The following is a 23,690-nucleotide window of genomic DNA, read 5'->3' on the forward strand; positions in this document are numbered from 1 at the left end:
AGTTGCATTCACATATATAGGTTGCATTGCATTGCATGAGTTTTACATGTTCCTACTCATTTATTTTATCTCCTTCAACTAAGCATGAGGACATGCTAATGACTAAGTGTGGGGAGGTTGATAAACCACTATTTTATGGTTTATATTGTGTTTAATTGTGCGGTTTTATCAAATCTTTACCCACTTATTCATATGATTAGCATGCATTTATAATTCCTTCCTAAAAATACTTCATCGGTGAAAACTTGCTTCCTAGAGACTTTTAATTATGTATTTTAACTCTCTTTTATTCCATTCGATGTCGTGATCTGTGTGTTAAGTGTTTCAGGCTTTATAGGGCATGAATGACTTGGAGATTGGAAAGGAGGCTTGCAAAAATGGAAGGAACACAAGAAATTGAGGAGATGACCAGCGAGAAGTGACGCGGACGCAAGGCTCACGCGACCACGCGACATAGAGGAAATTGCAGTGACGCGGACGCATGGCTCACGCGACCACGCGGATTGGAAATTGCACAAGTGACGCGAAAGCGTGGACGACGCGCACGCGTGGTAAGGCAAAATGCCAGATGATGCGAACGCGTGAATGACGCGATCGCGTGATATGCGCGATCTGCAGAATCTGCAGAATTTGCTGGGGGCGATTTTGGGCCCTGTTTTGACCCAGTTTTTGGCCCAGAAAAGCAGATTAGTGCCAGGGAACATGCAGAGACCAAAAAAACAACATTCATTCCGTATAATTTTAGTTTTAAATCTGATTTTACTCCTCCTCTAGATTTTTTCTCTACACATTCATAGTTCTTAGGATTTTGATTTTATTGCTTCTGGGACTGGGATATTGAGAAGAGCTATTATTTCCGTCAAGACTTCATCATTCTAGTTTGTTTCCTTACTTGTCATTTACTCTTCCATGTCGTTTATTTACTCAGAATTATTATTGGATTATTTTTAGAATTTATTAATACAAGAACTATTTTTATTTTTAATTGATCTTTTTGATTATTATTTATCATGTCTTTCAATATTTCCCTTTCTTATTTCATGGATTTTACAATCATAATGAGCGAGTAGTTCTACAACTTGATTGGGAGTTGATTGATAGGAGGACCTTGAGTTGGACGCTCAAGAGTAAAATTATAGTTGGGTTTCGCGTTGGGTCGCCCTCTAATCACTGACACTAGTCCTTCCCAAGGGAGAGGATTAGAACTTGTGAATAGAAATTGACTTCCAACTTGCTTAACTTTCCTTTACCTGGTAAAGGATAACTGAGCAGGCAACCTTTAATTATCACTTTTATCTTGAGAGAACTCCATCAAGGATAGGGCTTCCAACTAATCTACTCCCGGTCAAGGTTTTTATTTAAATTACATAAATTCTCTGATTTAATTTCCTGTTTATCAACTCAAACCATTTTTAAAATATATCTGATTAATAAAATAGCACATCTTTCTGTAACTTGTTGGGAGACGACCTGGGATTCATACTCCCAGTATTTTAATTTTAATTTTGTGACAACCCTTTCTAAATTGATAGCGAATTTTCGGTTGGTTAAGAACTGTACTTGCAACGTATCTCTTATAACAATTTCTTGACTCGCCAATTTCCGCCACGTCAAGAACTCAAAGGGTGTGCTTGGGTTGGCATTCAATGCCAGCTCTGTGAGCTTATTGGGCGTTAAACGCCCTTGCTGTCTACCCTGACTGGCGTTAAACGCCAGTCCCTCTAGCATTCTGCGCATTGAGCGCCCAGCAGGGATGTCCTTGCTGGCGTTCAATGCCAGCTTCCCTGGGCTGGTGGGCGTTGAACGCCCAGTGAAAGCTTCTTCACTGGTGTTCAATGCCTTCCCATTCTCCTCCAATTCTGCCTCAACCTCCATGGTTATGGCCTTGCACTCTTCTTTAGGATTAACCTCAGTATTACTGGAAAGAGTGTCAGGAGGGATATCAGGGATCCTCTTGCTCAGTTGGCTAACTTATACCTCCAAATCTCTAATGGAGGACCTTGTTTCATTAATGAAACTATGAGTGGTCAGAGTGAGGCTGGAGACTAGAGTGGCTAAGTCAGAAAGGCTCTGCTTAGAGATCTCTATATTCCCTTGAGAAGATGGGAATGGTGGTTGATGAATCCACATTTCAAGATATTTATTTTCTCTATTTGGGTGAATTTCATCAACTTTTCCTATACTTACTCTTTTAAATAGAATAGTTTTGTAATTTTTCCTAAATTCGTGCTTAATTGTGAAAACATGTTTTTTAGGCCATAAAATAGCTAATTTTATTTCACTCTTATTCCATTAGATGCCTTGATGTGTTTGATGAGTGATTTCAGGTTTCCAAGGCAAGTATGGGATAGAAGAAGTGAAGAGAAAAGCATGCAAGGGGGAGAATCCTTGAAGAAATGAGCATTTGGAGCTTTTCAGCAGTGTGCGCACGCATAAGTATGCATGCGTACGCACAACGGAGATTTGCAAGCGACGCGTACGCATGGGTGTGATTTTGTGCAGCGAAGCGTACGCGTGATCCACGCGTACGCGTGATCCACGCGTTCGCATGGGAAGCTGCACGTGACCTCATTAATGCAAATCGCTGGGGGCGATTTCTGGGCCTCCAGGACCCATGTCCAGCTCGTTTTCCAAGGCTATTTCATGTAGAATTGAAGCTTGGAGAAGGAGGAGCAATTAGGGTTAGATTTTAGTCATGAAGTTCATTTTCTAGAGAGAGAAGCTCCCCCTTCTCTCTATAACATAGGGTTTTTGATTTAATTTCCTTATAATTGCTACTTTTAATTCTTGTTTTGATCTAGTTTCTTCTACCTTTCTTTACTTTATTATTTTAATTTCCTTGTTTATCTTCTTAATTTCTCATTTTATTTGTCCTTCATGTTTATCCACACTCTTGTTATTTTCATTTACATTTAATGCAATTATATGTTTCATGTCATTTATTTCTTTATTGAGTTGCTATCTTTATTTTCCTTTCTTAGTAGTTGTAGCATTTATTATTTCTTGTCATTTTACCACGATTTCTTTACATGCCCACCAAGTGTTTGACAAAATACTTGGTTGGGTTTTTACTTAGTTTTTCACACTCTTGGTAGGGAATTTGGCTGTTTGGGTGAACTTGGGTGGTGGATGTCCATTCCACATTGTGTGAGGGTTGTTAATTAATTTGGTCTCCCTTGACTCTATGTGACCCAATAGTGTTGACTTAGGACTTAGGGATTGAGATTAATTATGCCTAATTGACTTATCCTCGATGTAGGGTTAACTAATTGGGATTAATCCACACACAATTACCATATTTGTGGTCCACAACTAGGATAGCAAGCCCTCATTATCCAATCCTTGCCAAGAGCTCTTTTCAGCATTTAATTGCCCTTTTATTGCTTTCTTTAATTGCTTTGACTTTTGATTTCTTGCATGCTAAGCTACCTTCTTACACTTTGATTTCTTGCTATTTACGTTTCTTGCCAATTGCAATTTCTCAACCCCCATGCTCTCTCATAGCCAATAATATAACACTTCAATTGCAACTCCTAGGGAAGATGACCCGGGATTTAAAACTCCCGGTTAATTTGTATTGATTGTGACATTTTCATATTGAAATTTGATATCGGTCAATTGTTGGATTTGGAACTATACTTGCAATGCCGATTTCATCTTGAGATAAATTCCGAACCCACTTTAGGCCATCGTCAAATTTTTGGTGCCGTTGCTGGGGAATTGTAATGGTGTATGTTATTGGCTATTGTGCATATATGAATAGTGTGAATAGCTTATTTTGGTTGATTGTACATAAGTTGCTTGCTTTTGGTTGATGTAAATATGTTAATATGTGAATATATGAATATGTGAATAGCTTGTTTTGATTGATTGCTTGTTTTTGCTAGTTTTAGGAGTTCATTTCATTTGTTCTTACTACCTTTGATTTTCACTTTTACTTTATCCTATGAATTCCCACCCATTGCATTGTGAGCTTTGTTGCTATTGTGTATTGGAATTGGGAATTTCAATTGCTTGTTTCCTAGAAGGAATGGAAGGGATTCACAACAAGATTGGGTGCACAAGCTTGGGGATCTCAATTGCCTTGGAGGATACAAGCTTGGGTGAGTTTTTAAAGAGGTTTGATGAGAGCTCTCCATAAGTCCAACTTAAGGACATTAAACCAAAGTGTTAGGTGGGAGACACCCCACCAAGGTAACATTGTTCTTATCCTTTCCTTGTTTATAATTTGCTTTTATTGCATTTTTGTTTGATTGATTAGCTTAGAATTGGTTTAATTTTAAGTTAGTTATGTTAATTTTGGTTTGGATCATGATTTTGTGATGTTTTGGATGTTTTGGGGCTGAATTTTGCTTGAGCTAAGTCTTGGTACCTTAGATTTTAAAAGAAAAAGTTTTTGAAAAACAAGGCATCTGTGCGTACGCACACTGCTGTGCGTGCGCACACAACTATGTTTTTCATGACCTGTGCAAGCGCACAAGCCTATGCGCCCGCACACTCATTGTTATGCCCTCTGTTCGCAGCGCTGGCACAGCATGTGCGCGTGAACCCCTTTCCCTTACGCCTCGGTGCGCGCGCACAGACCTGTGAGCGTGCGCACACATATTACTTTCCATGTCAAAAAAAAATTTTTTTTTTATTTCTGTGCGTGGGCACAATCCATCCGAGGCCTCTGTCCGCAGCGTTTGCACATACAGTGCAAACGCATAAGCCTTTTGCATTTTTCCATCCACGCGTACGCGTACCTCACGCATACGCGTCATTCTGCTTTTTCGCCTTTTCACGCGTACGCGTCGAGTCCCGTTTCTTGCCGCACCACGCGCATGCGTCCGGTACACGTACGCGTGATACCCTATGCGCGCACACATCCCTTTGTGCGCACGCACGCCCCTGTTTTCACCCCCCATCCTTCTTTTCTTCTCTTCTCTCTACTTCTTCTCTTCTTTTCTCTTCTCCTCTCTTCTTTCCCTTCTTCAACCACCATTCACCACCCACCATGCTCACCGTGGGTTAGTTAGTTAGTTTGTTAGTTAGTTAGTTATTTATTTTTCTTAGTTAGTTACTTTAATTCTCAGTTTTTGATGCTAAGTGTTGGATAATTGAGTTGATTTGTTGATTATGTTGAGATATTGCGGCTGAATCATTATTGTTATTGCCATTTCTTGAGGTTGTAAATTGTTACTTGGTATTGAGTTTTGAATGTTGAATTTTATGCACACCAAGTACTCATAACATTGCCTTTGAGAATGCTTGTTAGATTTCTAAATTGCATGTTTGATCACCATGTAATTTGATTTCGTTATCTAAGTTAGGCAATTTGTTCCTTCTTGATGCATTTTTTGTTAAGTGATATTTGTTATGATTGAGTTTCCATTTAAGTCACCTATTTGATGCATTAACATTGAGAATTGTGAAATTGGATCCCAAGCTTACCTAAGGACACTTTTTGAGCTTTTTAAGCTTTGTGGACTATGCTTGTCATGTTTTCCACTTCATGTCAATTAGGTGTGCTTCATTATTCATTTCACAATTCCTTAATTCTTGTTTGAATACTTTCATGTCTCTTTATTGCTTGTTTGTTTATCTTAACCTACAAGCCTCTTTTAAAGTATTTCAAACACACTAGGATGAGTGAAGTGCATGTTATTTTGTATACTTGTGACCTAGTTATCCATGCTAGTGTGTGTGTGTTCTAAATCGTGCATAACTTAGAATCCACACACTTGTTTTCTTCATGTCACAAGCTTGTCCACTCACCTCATTCTAGTGCTTATCACCTCATTACAACACTCTTTGCTTCCTTGTTTTTGCATTCACTCATCTTACTATCTTATTGTCTATTTTCCATGGATGAGTCACCGTAAGTAACAAGGAAGGCGGGAGGAAGAGCAAGAGCATGTACCAGCCTATTGATCCACCAGCTGAAGGTGGCAATCCGAGGTCACCATACCCCCTGTCACTCACCTCTAGTTGCACCACGGACGGTGCAAATCCTTAAGTGTGGGGAGGTCGTCACCGATCGACCATATTGGATGACATACTCTAATCCTAAACACTTCACATTTTTTTTAGCTTGTATATATTTTAGAGCTTTAATTATACGTTTCTTAGTTTATTTCATTTCTTTGCATTTACATAATAAGCTTAGTTAATATAATGAAATTTTTCAAGAAAAACATTCTTGATAGGGCATCATCATCCTAATTGATTTGAGTTGAAACTTTTGATTGAAACTTGCTTGAAATATATTGTGGAATATGTTTTTGAGTTATGAACACATAAGCATGTGAGTTTTGAGCCTCATTGTGTGGTTACATTATATAACCACTATCTTTATTCTTGTGTGTGCTATTCTCTTTTTATGATTGTAATCTTTGATTTGTTTGATTATTTATGTCCACTGTTTGATGTATATATGCATGTATGTGATTGAGGCCATCTTCTCATTAAGCTCACTTATTCCAAATAGCCTACCCTTTTATCCTCCCTTGTTAACTAACTTTGAGCCTATTTCAATCGCCTTTTTGTTCTTAAAGTTAACACATTACTAGCCTTAAAGTGAAAAAATAATAAATGTCCTTTATTTGGATCTTTGATTAACTTAGGCTAGTGAGGGTGTGTATCATCTAAGTGTGGGGAAGTTTGGGAACTTTGGTTGAGGTAAAAGTGAATTTTTGTACTTTATTAAAAATCTTGGGAATTGGGTACATACTCATGCATCAAATACTTAAACCATATGCATTGACACTTTTGTATATATGTTAGTTTGAAAAAAAAAGAAGAAAATAATAGAAAGGGGACAAAGTGCCCCAAAGTAAAGTAACAATAACAATGCATATGAGTTGTGATTAAAAAGAAAGTGCATGGGTGTATAAGAAAAGTGAGAAATGGGTAGTTAGGTTTGCTTTGAGTTGTATAGGTTGTTAAGTAGGTTAGGTGAGAGCTTAGGCTAATCAAAGATGCAAATATCAAGCTCACTTTACCACATATAACTTTACCTTTACCCTAGCCCCATTACAACCATGAAAAGTCCTCATGATACTTGTATGCATGCATTGAATAATTGTTGATTGTTAGATGAAAGACAAATCTTAGAAAGCATGATTAGAAGAGAAATGAGTGAATTGACCCTATACACTTGAGTGATTAGAGAGGATACACATCCGGTGAGGGTTCACTTGCTCAATTGCATGTTTCCACCTTTGATTATCTCCTTCTTGCAAGTTTGTATATGCTTTTCAATAACTCTAATAAATTATGGATTGGACTTGGTTGAGATTGTTTTAGCCCTTATGTTTATATATGTATTCTTGAAAATTTATTTATTTTGACAAAGTGGTTGCATTCATATAGGTAGATTGCATATAGGTAGTTTCCTTGCTTTGAATAAAGGTTCATTCCCCTTCTCTTTTTCCTTTAGTATAGCATGAGGACATGGTATTGTTTAAGTGTGAGGATGTGATGAATCCACATTGCATGATATTTATTTGCTCTATTTGGGTGGATTTCATCAACTTTTTCTACACTTATTCCTTTAAATAGTATAGTTTTGTAATTCTCCCTAGATTCGTGCTTAATTGTGAAAACATGATTTTTATGCCTTAAAATAGCTAATTTTATTTCACTCTTATTCTATTTGATGCCTTGATGTGTTTGATGAGTGATTTCAGGTTTCCAAGGCAAGTATGGGATACAAGAAGTGAAGAGAAAAGTATGCAAGGGGGAGAATCCTTGAAGAAATGAGCATTTTGAGCTTTTCAGCAGTGTGCGCATGGACAAGTACGCGTGCGTACGCACAAGAGATATTTGCAAGCGACGCGTATGCGTGACCCACGCGTACGCGTGGGAGGCTGCACGTGACCTCATTAATACAAATCGCTGGGGCGATTTGTGGGCCTCCGGGACCCAAGTCCAGCTCATTTTCCAAGGCTATTTCATGCAGAATTGAAGCTTGGAGAAAGGGGGAGCAATTAGGGTTAGATTTTAGTCATGTAGTTCATTTTCTAGAGAGATAAGCTCCTCTTTCTCTCTAAAACCTAGGGGTTTTAGTTTAATTTCCTTGTAATTGCTACTTTTAATTATTGTTTTGGTCTAGTTTCTTCTACCTTTCTTTACTTTATTGTTTTAATTTCTTTGTTTATCTTGTTAATTTCTCATTTTATTTGTCCTTCATATTTATGCACACTCTTGTTATTTTCATTTACATTTAATGTAATTTTATGTTTCATGTCATTTATTGCTTTATTGAGTTGCTATCTTTATTTTTCTTGCTTAGTAGTTGTAGCATTTATTATTTCTTGTCATTTTACCATGCTTTCTTTACATGCCCACCAAGTATTTGACAAAATGCTTGGTTGGGTTTTTACTTAGTTTTTCACACTATTGGTAGGAAATTTGGGTGTTTGGGTGAACTTGAGTGGTGGATGTCCATTCCACATTGTGTGAGGGTTGTTGATGACATGTCACCATGTCATGTTTTTCTATGCTTTTTCACTAGTTTTTTTACTTGGTTTTCATGCATTCTTATGCAATAAGTAAGCCATTTGGGTGGAATTTCATGTCTCCTTTGATTCAATCAACCATGGATAAATTAATGCATTTTCATGAGATTTTGTGCTATAATTGTCATATATTATGAAAGAGACACAATCTCATGATTTTGAGCATAGCTTTGATGTCTTTGATTGATTGATGATAGGTGAAAAGAGCTTTGAAGAAGGTTGAAGAAAGAAGGAATGGCAAGGAGAAAGAGAGTGTATAAATAGCTTAGAATTTAAGTTTTTAGGGAGCTTTTCCGTTTTACTTTCGCTGAGTGATTTTGGGAGAGCTTTTGGTTAGAAGTTATTTTGAGATTTTGAGTCTTGGGAAAGGAGAATTGAATTCTCTTCCTCTTAGTTTTCTTGTTTTCAATTTCATTTACACTTGTCTTGAATCTTGGGTTGAAGAATTGAGGAAATTCTGTCTCAATCTCATCTTGAGATCTCTCTCTGTTTTAGTTTACTGCATCATTTGAGAATTTACGATTTCACTTCTTTTCTTCTACTGCTGGATCTTTACTTTTCTTGCAATTGAATTCTCAATTTGGATCTAGGAAGGCATTGAGATCTAGATTTGGTTACCTAGTCTCTTGAGTCCTGAGATCTACATCTTTCAATTTCAATTTCCTTGTTTCGTTGCTACACCAAGCTTATTTTCATTTTCATTTGAGATCCGGTTTAATTGAATCCATCTTTTACATTTCTGCTTGTTGCAATTTACTTTTCCTTGTTTAATTTCTGCACTCCCAATTCCCTTTAGAATTCAAGCCATTTACATTTCTTGCACTCTAAGATTCTGCAATTTACATTTCTTGCGTTATAAGTTTCTGCCATTTAATTTCTTGTTCTTTAAGATTCAGCACATTTACTTTCCTGCTCTTTCCTTTACTGCAATTTCCCCTCTTCCCTTTTACTTTTCATGCAATTTAGTTTCTGCAAATTACAAATCACTCAACCAAATCTTGATTCGCTTGACTAAATCAACCACTAAACTAAAATTACTCAATCCTTCAATCCCTGTGGGATCGACCTCACTCCCGTGAGTTTTATTACTTGATGCGACCCGGTGCACTTGCCGGTTAGATTTGTGTGTTTGGAATTCGTTTTCCGAAAATACACATCAGTTGTTAATTAATTTGGTCTCCCTTGACTCTATGTGACCCAATAGTGTTGACTTCGGACTTAGGGATTGAGATTAATTATGCCTAGTTGACTTATCCTCGATGTAGGGTTAACTAATTGGGATTTATCCACACATAATTACCATGTTTGTGGTCCACAGCTAGGATAGCAAGCTCTCATTACCCAATCCTTGCCAAGAGCTCTTTTCAGCATTTAATTGCCCTTTTATTGCTTTCTTTAATTGCTTTGACTTTTGATTTCTTACATGCTAAGCTACCTTCTTACACTTTGATTTCTTGCTATTTACGTTTCTTGTCAATTGCAATCTCCCAACCCCCATGCTCTCTCATAGCCAATAATATAACACTTCAATTGCAACTCCTAGGAAAAACAATCCAGGATTTAAAACTCTTGGTTAATTTTGTATTGATTGTGACATTTTCATATTGAAATTTGATATTGGTCAATTGTTGGATTTGGAACTATACTTGCAATGCCGATTTCATCTTGAGATAAATTCTGAACCCACTTTAGGCCGTTGTCAGTGGTCTATTATTGAACCTATTCTGGTTCCTACCACCTTGATTGAAACCGTGCTGAGGTTTCTGTTGATCCTTCCATGAGAGGTTAGGATGATTCCTCCATGAAGGGTCGTAAGTGTTTTCATAGGCTTCTCCTATGTAAATTCACCCCCTCCATGGTGGTTGATCAGGATCATAAGCTTCTTCTTCAAAAGAAGCTTCCTGATTACTGCCAGGTGCAGTTTGCATCCAGTGAGATGTTGAGAGATCATGTTGACATGTTTGGTCAGGATCTTATTCTGATCTAGGAAGGCATTCAGAGTCTCAACTTCATGAATTCCTTTCTTCTGAGAGGTTCCATGGTTTACAGGATTCCTCTCAGATGTGTACATGAATTGGTTGTTTGCAACCATCTCAATGAGTTCTCTAGCTTCTGTAAGCGTTTTCTTCAAGTGGAGAGATCCACCTGCAGAGTTATCCAAAGAGATCTTGGATATCTAAGACAAGCCATCATAGAACATGCTTATGAGGGACCACTCTGAGAGCATGTTAGGAGGACATCTCCTGATCAGTTGTTTGTATCTTTCCTAAGCTTCATAGAGGGATTCACCTTCTCTTTGTTTGAAGGTTTGAACTTCCACTCTAATCTTGCTCATCCTTTGAGGAGGAAAGAACTTAGCCAGAAAAGCATTTACAAGCTTTTCCCAAGAGTCAATACTCTCTCTTGGTTGGGCATCCAACCAGAACTTAGCTTTGTCTCTTAGAGCAAAGGGGAAAAGCATAAGCTTATAAACTTCAGGATTAACTCCATTAGTCTTTACAGTATCACATATCTGTAAGAATTCTGCTAAGAACTGATGTGGATCTTCCAGTGGAAGTCCATGGAATTTACAGTTCTGCTGCAGAAGAGAGACTAACTTAGGTTTAAGCTCAAAATTGTTAGCTCCAATGGCAGGTACAATAATGCTTCTGCCATAAAAGTCAGAGATAGGCATGGTGAAGTCACCAAGGACCTTTCTAGGCTCCTCTTGTGGTTCGGCCATATCCTCTGTTTCTTGTTCAAAACTTTCTGAAAGGTCTCTTCCGGAGTGTTGCACTTTAGCTTGTTGTAAACGCCTCCTCAGAGTCTTCTTAGGTTCAGGATCAGGAGTCAAGAGGGGTTCTTTATCCCTGTTCCTAGTCATAAACAAGAAGCCAAGAAAAAGAAAAAAAAGAAAGAGACTTTCAATAGACAAGAAGCTTCTCCTTAAAGTCAGAAGTAGAGAAAGAAGAAGATAAAAATTAAAAATAAAAATAAAATAAGTAGAGAAAAAAATTTACCTTGGAATTAATAAATAAGAGTAAATAAAGAAAGGAAATCACAAGAGAGTTTTCTATGCCAATTGGCAAGAAGCTCCAAGTGAGATGTAAAAAAGAAAGGAATGCAGATAAAGAAGTTGAACTAGAGCTAGGGCAGGAAGTAGAGTTAGTTAGGTAGTTTTGAAAAAGATAAGAGAGAAGATAAGATATTATTTTTAGAAAGAATAAAAATAAAAATAAAAATAAAAGATAAGATGAGAAAAGATTTGAATTTTAAAAATAAGATACGATAAGAAAAGATTTGAAAATGAAATTTAAAATTTTAGAAAAAGATAAGATAAGATTTTAAAAATTTTTGAAAAAGATATGATTTAAAAATTAGAAGTTAGAAAAGATAAGATAAGAAACAAAAAGATAAGATTAGAAAATTGATTTTGAAAAAGATTTAATTTTTAAAAATTTAAAATTTGAAAAAAATAAGATGAGATTTTTGAATTTTGAAAAAAAATATGATATGATTTTGAAAAAGATAAGATTTTTTTGAAAAAGATATGATTTTTAAATTTTGAAAAAGTTGATTTTTGAAAACTTGACAACTAAGATATGATAAGATAAAATTTTGAAAATCAAAATCTGAATTTTTATGAATATTTTCGAAAATTATGGTTAGGAATTAGTTAGAAAAGATATTTTTTATTTTTTTTTAATTTATGATGAAAGAGAAAAACAGAAAAAAGATACAAGACTTAAAATTTTTAGATTTAGCACCCTTGTTTTTCAAAAATTTTTGGAGGGAATACCAAGGGACACCAAACTTAAAAATTTTAAGATCAAGACACATGCAAGACTCAAGAACTCCTTGAAGACTCACAAGAACACGAAGAACAAAATTTAAATTCTCAAAAAACTCAAGAACACAAAAAAGAACACTAAACTTAAAATTTTTTGAAAACTAAAACAAAATTTTCAAAAATTGCAAGAAAAATAAAAAGAAAACACTAAACTTAAAAATTTGACACAAAATTAAACCAAAGAAAAATTATTTTTGATAGTTTTTAGAAAGAAAGACTCAAAGAACATGAAATTACCAAGAACATAGACACATTCAAAAAATGCAAGGATTAAACAAAGAAAAGAAAAAATATTTTTTAAAAAGGTTTTAAGAATTTTCAAAAAAAATAGAAGAGGAAGAAAACAAAAATTAAAGACTCAATTAAAATAATGTAAAATAACCTTACCTAATCTAAGGAGCAAAACAATCCGGCAATTTGTCCAAACTCAACAATCGCCGGCAACGGCGCCAAAAACTTGGTGCGCGTGTACGCAAAAGCCACACTATTTCGTACAACAGCAACAGTACCAACAAGTGCACTGGGTCGTCCAAGTAATACCTGAGTGAGTCAGGGTCGATCCCAAGAGGATTGTGGCTTGAAGCAAGCTATGGTTGTCTTGCAGGTCTTAGTCAGGTAGAATCAGAAGGAGTTGTGTAAATTAGCTATTAAGAAGTTAGCTATTAGGAATAAGTGATAGGATTAGATTGAGAGTCGGAGTTGCTTTGTCTTTCTGAAGTAACTCTGGTACTATTGTCTTCTTTGCTTGTAAATGATCTTCTTCTATGGCAGGCTGTAAGCGATCAAAGCCATGCCAATGGTCCTTGATCTCCTCTGCTACAAGTTGAACGCCATTGCCCGTGGTCATTCAATCTGACAGAAGGTGAAGCTCTTAGCAAATTGTTCTCTTTGTGATCCTACTCAAAGCGCCATAGACAAGGTCGAATCTTCCGGATCAGAGAACGCTGCTTCTATGGATTCTAGCCTATACCATGGAGACCTTAATCTCCTTAAAGATCAGCTGAACAGGTGTCTCGAGAAGTCCCCAACGAAATCGTGGATTAACCGTCTGAGAGATGTATAAACATAGCTGTTGGTTCGTGCTTTCCGGCCAAGTATTCACACGAACCCAAGTAGATGCAGGTGTTTGTCAGGCACGTTCGTCTTAATGTGATGAACAGAGCCAATTTGTCAGATCGTCCTGTTCATCACGATGAAGATCGAAATATACATCTTAGAGATAGATCATACCTGGATCGAAGAAGAAGAAATAGTACTTTTGTTAATTCATAGGACTTAGCAGGGCTCCTCCCCTCAACCTAGGAGGTTTAGAAACTCATACTAAAAATAAAAACAATGGTGAAAATGTAAATATGGTAGACCTCCCTCAGCGGGAGGTGCCCAAGGTTCTGAAACCTCTCAGTCTGTCTGAATTACATGAATAAGATCCCTTAAATACTAAACAAATGACTAGTAAGGGTAAAACAGTCTATTTAGTGCTAAAATCCACTTCTGAGGCCCACTTGGTTAGTGTTTGGGCTGAGCTTTAATGAGATCCACGTGCTATGAGGCTCCTTGGGCGTGGAATGCCAGCTAAGGGGTCCTCTCTGGGCCCTTGGACGTTGGGCGCTGCTCTTTGGGCGCTGGACGTCTAGAAGGGGCAGGAAGCTGGCGTTAGATGCCAGTTTTGGGCCTTCTAGTCCGAAGCAAAGTATAAACTATTATATATTGCTGAAAAGCTCTGGAAGTCAGCTTTCCATATCCGTTAAAATAGCTCCATTTAGACTTTTGTAGCTCTAGAAAAGCCCTTCTGAATGCAGGCAGGTCAGATCCGGACATCATTTGCAGTGCTTTCTCTGTCTCTGAATCAGACTTCTGCTCCAACTCCTCAATTTCAGCCAAAAAAATACCTGAAATTACTCCAAAAACATAAAAACTCATAGTAGAATCCAAAAATATGAATTTAAGACTAAAACCTATAAAAACTTAATAAAAAAAACTAAACAAAAACTACTAAAAACTATATGAAAGTGATGCCAAAAAGTGTATAAAATATCCGCTCATCATTGACCAAATTTCAGTGGAGCATCATTACCGTGTTAATTTATTTCTGGCTGTAATTGATACACAATTGCAAGAGCTTAATGGAAGATTCAATGATAATATGCTGGAATTGCTTACTTTAAGTTCAACTTTAGATCCCAGAGATAATTATAAGTTCTTCAGTGTTAACAAAGTATGTGAATTACTAGAACGGTTTTATCTAGGTGACTTCAGTGACCAAGAAAAATTTTACATTAGAATGCAAGCTCAACATTATGAACTTAATGTTCTTAATCATGTTGAATTAACTAATTTGTGCACAATTTTAGAATTATGTCAAGGATTAACGAAGACAGGAAAGTCTTTAACATATCCTTTGATTGATCGTTTGATTCACTTCGTATTAACTCTTCCTGTTTTAACTGCTACAACTGAGAGATCTTTTTCAGCTATGAATATAGTGAAGAATAGACTCAGAAACAAAATGGAAGATTAATTTCTTGCTAATTGTCTTTTGATTTACATTGAGAAGAAGATTATTGAAAGATTTGACACAGATTCTATTATCGATGAATTTTATGATATGAAGAATCAACGTGCATGATGCATTTGCATCTTTGCTATATTAGCTAGTTAGTTTAAGTAGTTTTAGCTTAATTTCATTCACTTTCTTTGAAATAAACAAACACTTTGATGAGTTTTACCTCTATGCATTAAAATACCAAGGACTAGGTTAATTTTGGCCAAATTCATGCAAATAATTCAAGGAGCTTATAAATGAGTTAAGGTGAATGAATATCTTGAAATTGATTGCATAGAATGGCAAGACTTTGAGGAAGTTTCTTTGGTTAACGACAGGTAATGAAGCAAAAAGGCAATGGAGCAAGAATTTGAGCAAGAAAGCTTGAGAATACATCAAGCTGGGCAAGGAGGCAGAGGACTTGCACGTTGCTAACGTGCATTACTAATGGCGTGTTTGGCAACAACGCCAGCAACCCTGGAGGGTGAACCTGAAGAGACTTGCACGTTGCTAACGTGCATTACTACTTGAGTGTTTGGCAGCAATGCCAGGAAGCTTGGCAAGGAGGATGAAGTTAGCACGTTGCTAACTTGGAGTTACATTGGCGTGTTTGGCAATAACTCAAGGAAGCTTTGGATGATGATTATGAGCCACTCAAGCACGTTGCCAACTCAAGGAAGCATTGGCGTGTTCAATGACAACGCCAGGAAGCAATACTTGGAGCTAGGAGGAAGGCTTGAGCACGTTGCCAACCTAGGATTACATTGGCATGTCCAATGGCAACGCCAGCAAGCTTGGAGCTAGGAGGCAGAGGTAGCACGTTGCCAACGTGAGAAGAGGAAGGCGTGTCCAACAACAACGCCTGCGACAGGAGGTCTCAGACCTAGAAGGAGGCAATCCACGTTGCCAATGTGAGTGGGTGAAGGCGTGTTTGCCTCCAACGCCAAGCAAGCTTGTCAAGCCTTGGAATGAAGAAGCAAGTTGCCAACTTGGGATTGCATGGGCGTGTTCATCAACAACACCAGCAAGCTTGGCAACCTTGGAATGAACCTGCACGTTGGCAACTTGGAAGAACAAAGGAGTGTTTGCCAAAAACGCTTGTGAGCTGGGCAGCCTGACCTTACCCTCTTCCATGGAGTATATCTTGAGTTGTAGAGCCTCAAATGATGCACTCTCAACGGCATTGAAAAGTAGACATTCAGAGCTTTTCAACCATATATCATAGTACGGGGTTGACATTCATTTGAAGCTTCAAAGGCTGGCCTCATTTAGAGCTTCAGAATCTGAAGACGTTGGCAACTTGGAAATACAAGGGAGTGTTTGCCAAAAACGCTGGTGAGCTTGGCAGCCTGACCTTACCTCCTTCAATGGAGCATAACTTGAGCTATAGAGATCCAATTGAAGTTCTTTTAACGGAATTGGAAAGTAGACATTCAGATCTTTCCAACCATATATCATAGTATAGGGTTGACATTCGTTTGAAGCTTCAAATGCTGGCTTCATTTAGAGCTTCAGAATCTGAAGGCGTTGGCAACTTGAAAGAACAAAGGCGTGTTCACCAAAAACGTGTGCGATTTTGGTAGGCTGACCTTACCCTCTTCAATGGAGCATAACTTGAGCTACAGAGATCCAATTGAGGTGCTTCCAGTTGCGTTGGAAAGCTGACATTCAGAGATTTCCAACCATATATAAAAGTCTATAGTGGAGCACAAAATTGAAGCTCAAACCATAGGCAACTTTAAGCTTCAAAAACAAGCACAAGAATTGAATCCAAGGAGCAGGAAGCATGTTGGCAACTTGGAAACCAAGTTGGCAACGCCCTTGTAAGAAGCTCTAGCCCAGTAAACCCACAAGCACGTTGCTAACTTGCATTTGCATAGGCGTGTTTGCCAGCAACGTGCCCGATGGGCCAGAAATGATGTGAACAAGCTCTCTGTTTTCTCTGTCTCTTGAAAGTGCAGCAATTCCATTCAAGAGCTAGCCAATCCAACAAGAACAAAGCCCAATTGCTAACCCAACAAACAAGATTGAGGGCCTCTCAAGGAGCTTAAGGACTAGTATAAATAGGAGAAAGTTTGTAATTGAAGAGGACTTTTACACTACACTTTTCTTAGACTTTTACTTTTACCTTTTTACTGCATTTTGAGGAGATACCGGTCATCTATTTTGTTTTCTTGCAACTTTCAATTTCAGTTTGGAGGATTCATCTTCTTCGTTCTTCTCTATACTTAGTTTAATTTCTATTTTGCAATGGTTGTTGAAATTGGAGCTATGATTCACTAAATCCCATTTTCATTAGGGGGAGGAGCTCTGTTTATTTGAATGAATTGATAACTCTTCTTCTCCTTCTCAATTCAAGTGGTTCATCTAAGAGGAAACTCTTGTTCTTCAAAGATTCAATCACCATCGAGAGAGGGATTGAATCTATATGAATTGTGTGATGAACTTGAGAAAGGAGTCACATAATTCAGTTTAGAGTTCATCCTTTCATAATTTCCTTGATTAATACACTTTGGGTTGGTATGTGAGATGTAACCACCCTTGGTTGAAATCCTCGAAGTTGTGTGGCTTGAAGGATTAGTTATTGAGCTTCATCTCTTCTCATGAACAATTAGATCACGAGAGTGACAATTGATTGTGTTGATGAGAAATTGAGTTACCAAAAGATTGGAATTCAATTATTCACAATCCGCCATGGATCTATCCCCATGATTGAGAAAAAAATGATCATCATCAATTCATGAGGATTTACATCTCTGATCCCTAATGATATCTTCCATCATTAATTCTCATTTCTATTGTTCTTTAGTTATTTTGAATGCCCACTACCCAATTCCCATTTATCTTCTTGTAATTTAACATTCCGACCATTTAAATTCAGCTTATACTTACTTGCAGTTTAAGTTTATGTCATTTACATTTCAACCTTTAATTTTGTGCATTTTAAGTTTCCACCATTACTTTCAGTTGTTTAATTTGCTCTCCTTCATTTCAGTTCTTTAAATTTTTTGTCATTTAATTTTCCACAAATTACTTTCAAATTAGATATCCCATGAAATCACAAAAGTGTTTGCCTAACTAAATTACCATTTAACTAAAGTTGCTTAATCCATCAATCACCGTGGGATCGACTTCACTCATGTGAGTTTTACTACTTGATACGATCCGGTATACTTGTCGGGTATACGTGAAATCTAATTTTCACGTATCAGTGCACCACTTCATTAGTAAAAGATATACATTTTTTATACTTTAAATATATATTTTCTATCGATATATTTTTATAATGCATCTTATATTATAAATTTTTTGCATATATTTTCTTACATTATATATATTATTAGCTCCCATAATAACATTTCTAAATCCGTCCCTAGCTATGACTTGGACGAACTGCGTAAAATCTTACTCACTTTAACCTTAGGCAAACTTCTTGCCACATATACCCATTCGTCGTTTTTAAATTATATTTATCTTTATTCTTTTATTTTACACTATAATTAAATATGCATTATCCTATAAAAATATAACAAATTCAATAAAATAATTACTCGTTAATATTTTGTATCGTACTCATTAATATTTTTAGAGTATAATAAAAAGTTAACGAGTATTATAAAAATTATTATTAACAAATATTAACTAGTACAATAAAATATTAATATTTACAAATATGTTTATTTTAAATTTAACTAATACTAGTGTATTTATATGCAGTCACGCATTAATGTGTATATTTATTAAATTTGTAATAAAAAAATTTAATTAATAAGCATGTTAAGGAATATTAGTACACTAATATTGATTAAAATTAAAACAAAAAATATTCTTTATACTCAAGATAATAATAAGGCAAACTTCAACAATTTCACCAGTTTGCCTCAGATCCTAAAAAATAAAGATGAAAATAATATTTAAAAAAAAACTCTTTATTTTATAACAATAAAAAATTCATTTATCTAACATCTCTTTCTAGTATTTATTTTAGGGGTGGCATTAAGTAAGGATAGGATAGGAGTTTGGATCCAACTTTAACGCTACCTGCGAGTTTAGAATATTTCAAATTCTAACCTTATCCGTTCCTAATCCGCGGATACACGACTCTACCCGTGGGTTATAAAAAAAATATGCAATATTATTATATAAGTTGATGATAATTTAAAATAGAACTAATTTTTATGTAAAAAAATGTATTAAATTATCAATTAATAATCTTCTCTTAGTTGTTAAGGATCTTTTGTATCTAGTGAGAGGTCTTTAATTCAACATCCACTTGAAATACATTTTTATATAAGTATATAATATATACATATATAGCGTTGGGTTGGTCGAGATTATCTTTATTCTTCTATTTTACATCATAACTAAATATTCATTACCCTATAAAAATATTACTCGTTAATATTTTTTATTATGCTCAATAATATCTTTAGAGTACAATAAAAAATATTAACGAATACTATAAAAATATTATTAACAAATATTAACGAATACAATAAAATATTAATATTAACAAATATTTTTTTTTTAAATTTAATACTAGTGTACCTATATGTAGTCTAATGTGTGTATTTATTAAATTTGTATAAAAAGATTTAATCAATAAGCATGTTAATGAGTATTAATACACTAATATTGATTAAATTTAAAACAAAAAATATTTTTTATACTCTTAAAGATATTAATGAGTATAATAAAACATATTAACGAGCCAAACTTAAGTAAATTTTACAGTTTGCCTCAAATCCTGAAAATTTAAAATGAAATAATATTTTTTTTAAAATAATTTTTTTTATTTTATAACAGCAAAAAATCCATTTATCTAGCATCTCCTTCAAATATTTATCTAATAATCCGAATTGCATCTAATTGACTGAATAACATTTAATATAAAATATACCTCCTTTTCTCCTCTCACAAAAATATTTCTTTGAACAAAGCATAATCCTCCTTTCTGTACGTTTTAGACCTTTACTTACCACTTGCTATTACTTTCTTCAAGAAAGTACAGTTCCTTTTTTTTTTCGACTTTTCACTTATCATTTGATAATTTGATATTACATGATCTATATATACAAGTTGCATTTTCGTGAAACAAACATCTAAAACACACTCTTCATCTTCACCCTCCCACGAGCCATTTTGGCTCACCGGGGTGACCCTTTCAAGTACTTACAATTAGTAAAATTTACAATTTCCAAACAAAAGCTTTAGCACCCCTAAACTCTATTTACATCTTAGACATGAGTATCACAAAATTTCCCACCCATTCTGTTCTGAACGACTTTGACTGCAGCAACTCTTGCAGCAGTTGCAGCTCTGTTGGCAGCAATTACTGCTTTGTTCACCTGGTCATCCTTTCGGTCAACTTTCACAGCATCTTCTGCTGTTTTCCTAGCAGCCTGCATTTCAACAACCATAATTTAACATTCGCTTATGACTCGAGAAACAGCATCAAATGAATTTCGGAAAGATCCAGCCAAATTTATTTGGTTCTCATGTTCAATTTATATCTATGTGAATTTTTCACATTTTTCTACAAAGTTAATTACAAGAATTTTTAGTATGATTTCTATATTAAATTATAACTGAATGGTAAACTATCAACCTCCATCATTGTGAAAATTAAGCTAATTTAAGAATTAACCAAATTTACACACAAAAAAAGGGGAAAAAAAATATTATAACTATTAAAATACAGGAATGTTGGTCAATATTTTTCAGTTAACATTAACCTATAACTTTTTCTACACCAAAAAAACCGTATGGTTTTGAGTTCCTTGATTGATACCATATTACCATATCAATGACTAAAGTGACACATTACAAATAGGAAGAAATATGAATAAAATGGCCAATTATACTTAGTAGCAGATCTAAGTTAACCAAACATTGCGTTAGAATGAGGTGACATTGTCACTATTCAAAGCAGCCAAAACTAAAAAGAAAAAAAAAAGAAAAAGAAAGAAAAGAAACAAAGAAACAAAGAAAGATTCCACTGTAGCTAATCATATTGCCACCGTAGTTATTTATGTGAGAATTTCTAATACAAATGTATTTTCCTAATCATGTAGGACAATAAGATATTTTAAGGCTTTAAGCCGACAATTACCTGAACAGCTCGAAGCACAGCATCAGTTATTGTTGGTAGATTGTTCTTGAGGTTGCCAGAATCCCATTCACCACATCTCTTGTCGCCATTTCGGAAAGTATACAACCCATAACCTTGCCTACGCCCTTCATGCCATGCTCCCTCATAACAATGCCCATTGGCAAAGTGGTACACACCAAACCCATGTATTTTGTCTCCAAAATACTCCCCTGCATATCTATCTCCATTCCTGCACAAAGTTGTAAATTATTTAATATTATGTGAAAGTAACTAAATCCAAAGCTGTTACGGTCAACTGATACTATAAAACTATTATTATGTCAAATAGTCAATGGGCATAAACAATGACTTAGAAATCATCACTTATATCGTTGAACAAGGAAAATATAAATCAATCAATATTGCATATATAAAATAAAAAATCAGCAAATAGGACATCCAAATTGGGGTCTTCAAAGCATAGATTAATTTCAATGGCATAAGGATGAAAATAACTAACATTAGGTACCCCATCCAACGAAGTCTTGATTAAAAATTAAAAATCTAAAGAGAACTCTTCCCATGTGCTCAAAAGGAGAAAAAGAAATGAAACCTAAAAATCTAACTAAAATGGAGCCACGAGGAAAACCTGGATGTCCAAGAAATCCAATCTCAGGGACAAACCCACGAATGATTTAATCCACAAAACATAAAAAAAGAGTCACTGTTCTATCATCACGGATCAAAAACTGTACACCCCAAAGAGTCTGTTCACTATTCAACTAAAATCAAATCCACTAAAAGGATTGCAAAATAAAAACCACAAATTCTTCAAACTCAGCACCAAGTTTTCAATCAATCAAGCAAAAACATGAAAGCCACTGGGAGTTGTTTAGTGGTGAGCAATTCAAGTAGTATGCACGAGATTTTAACTGTGTAATGTAATCAACAAATAAATAAATAAAAAACGAAAGAAATTAAAGTCACCTAAAATGGTAACACCCGAGACCATGCTTGACACCAAACTTGAACTCTCCAACATAGGAGCTGCCATCATTACAACTCTGAACTCCAATCCCATGGCTCTGTCCATTACACCATTCCCCAGCATAGGAGTCTCCAGCGTAGAACCTATAAACCCCAAACCCATGCCTCAACCCATGCCTATACTGTCCTTTATAGCGGCTCCCCCGGGCCCACCCTTCAACCCCAAACCCCTCATACCTTCCATCAACCCATTCCCCTTCATACCTTCCACCCACAAAGTAATGGTACACACCGAAACCATTGCTCTTCCTTCCGCCTACTCCGCCGGAGAACTCCCCCTCGTAGAAATCACCGTTGCTGAAGAACTCAACACCTTCCTTCTCAGCACTTTTCTCTTCTTGATTCTCTTGCTCCCCCTCTGAGTCCCCGATAGACCACTGAACCGGCCTAGCGGTTCCGCCGCTGGAGAAACTGAGTCTTCTCAGAGCCGCACCGGTTCGGTGGATCAGGGCTCTGTTCTTTGAGATGAGGTAGAGAAAAACGGCCACGAAGATCAGCGCGAGGAGAACGTTCTCCGAAGTTGGTACCTCCTGGGAGAATCTGAAAGAGAGGAAGTAGAAGAGGTAGAAGGAGAGAAAGCATGCGCCAAAGAAGCCAAGAACCGGTCCAGAAATCAACCGGTTCGAACCGGGTTTGATGCTCTTCTTGCTCTTGCTCTTAATCTTCGTTTTCTTGCTGTTACCATCATTCTTCTCTTCATCTTCTAGAAGGTTCTGTTCGTTGTGGATGGGGGATCGGGCGGTTGGGGAAGAACATCGTAGAAGAGAGGATTGGGTTCGGGTCAGCTTGGTTTGGCTCTTCTTCGGAGTTTCCATCGTTCTTGACAACGTTTCTTCTTTTCAGATCTTCAGTTCAAAGTCGCTACCTGTAGCGAGAGATTGTTACGACAGCGTTTCTTTCCGGTGGTGCCGGAAACATTTCAGGCGGCGGAACACGTTGGCGGAGACAGTAACTGAACCCAACCGAACCGAACTTGTACTTTCTCTTTTCGGGCGTATAAGTTGGGAGATAAAAGGAGAAAAGGCGCAATCTTGTTCTTTTTTTTTTTTTTTTAATGTTTAACAGACTTTTTGGGGTTTCTTCTTTCTCCCTTCGAATTCGAAGCGGGGGACGAAAGGGATAAAAAGTGTCACAGTTTACGATGAGGGTATTTTGTTTAGTGTGTGCTACGTTTGTTTGGAGTGGTGGGAAGGGGAGGTTGCCAGATTTCATGAAAAGCGTACGATGCAAATCGAACGGTTGCTCTTTTATTTGAGGTTTGTGACCGTGGATTGCGGATAGTAATAGCAAATTTAGTTCGACCCATCCTATTTCGCCCTTTTTTTTTTTTTTTTGACCGAAATAAACTAAACAAAGAAAAACAAAATAAATAAAATAAAGAACTGTTTAAATAGAGGAATAGTCCCGTTTAAAACTACTCTTAAACTTCTCTCAAAGTGAAAAAAGGCTCAGGATTCGGTGGTCCAGGAAATTTTGGACCACTTAGTGGTCCAAGTAAAAAACATGTTTTTTAAGATTTTTTAACAACTGCTACATAATCCTTTAACTAATTTTAATTATAAATTGACCCTATATATTTTATATAATTATAAAAACGATTTTTTATTTTATAAATAATTAATTTATCATAAATCTATCATGTTCATTAACAATCAAATACAAAAACAACAACAATTATAT

At 36.1% G+C, this 23,690-nt stretch overlaps 1 protein-coding gene across 1 annotated transcript; it reads right to left on the reverse strand.

Moving 5' to 3' along the window:
* Positions 1-19,864: 19,864 nt before the first annotated feature.
* Positions 19,865-23,356, reverse strand: LOC112783969 (uncharacterized). The gene is made up of 3 exons (XM_025827059.3): positions 21,951-23,356; positions 20,985-21,213; positions 19,865-20,274 (listed from the first exon to the last, which is right to left on the reverse strand). Exons 1-3 carry the CDS (start codon positions 22,823-22,825, stop codon positions 20,110-20,112), a joined length of 1,269 nt encoding a protein of 422 aa, XP_025682844.1. The 5' UTR covers positions 22,826-23,356; the 3' UTR covers positions 19,865-20,109.
* Between the last annotated feature and the right edge of the window lie 334 nt (positions 23,357-23,690).

Source organism: Arachis hypogaea, chromosome 20, assembly GCF_003086295.3.
Source record: "Arachis hypogaea cultivar Tifrunner chromosome 20, arahy.Tifrunner.gnm2.J5K5, whole genome shotgun sequence".
Lineage (NCBI taxonomy): Eukaryota > Viridiplantae > Streptophyta > Magnoliopsida > Fabales > Fabaceae > Arachis > Arachis hypogaea.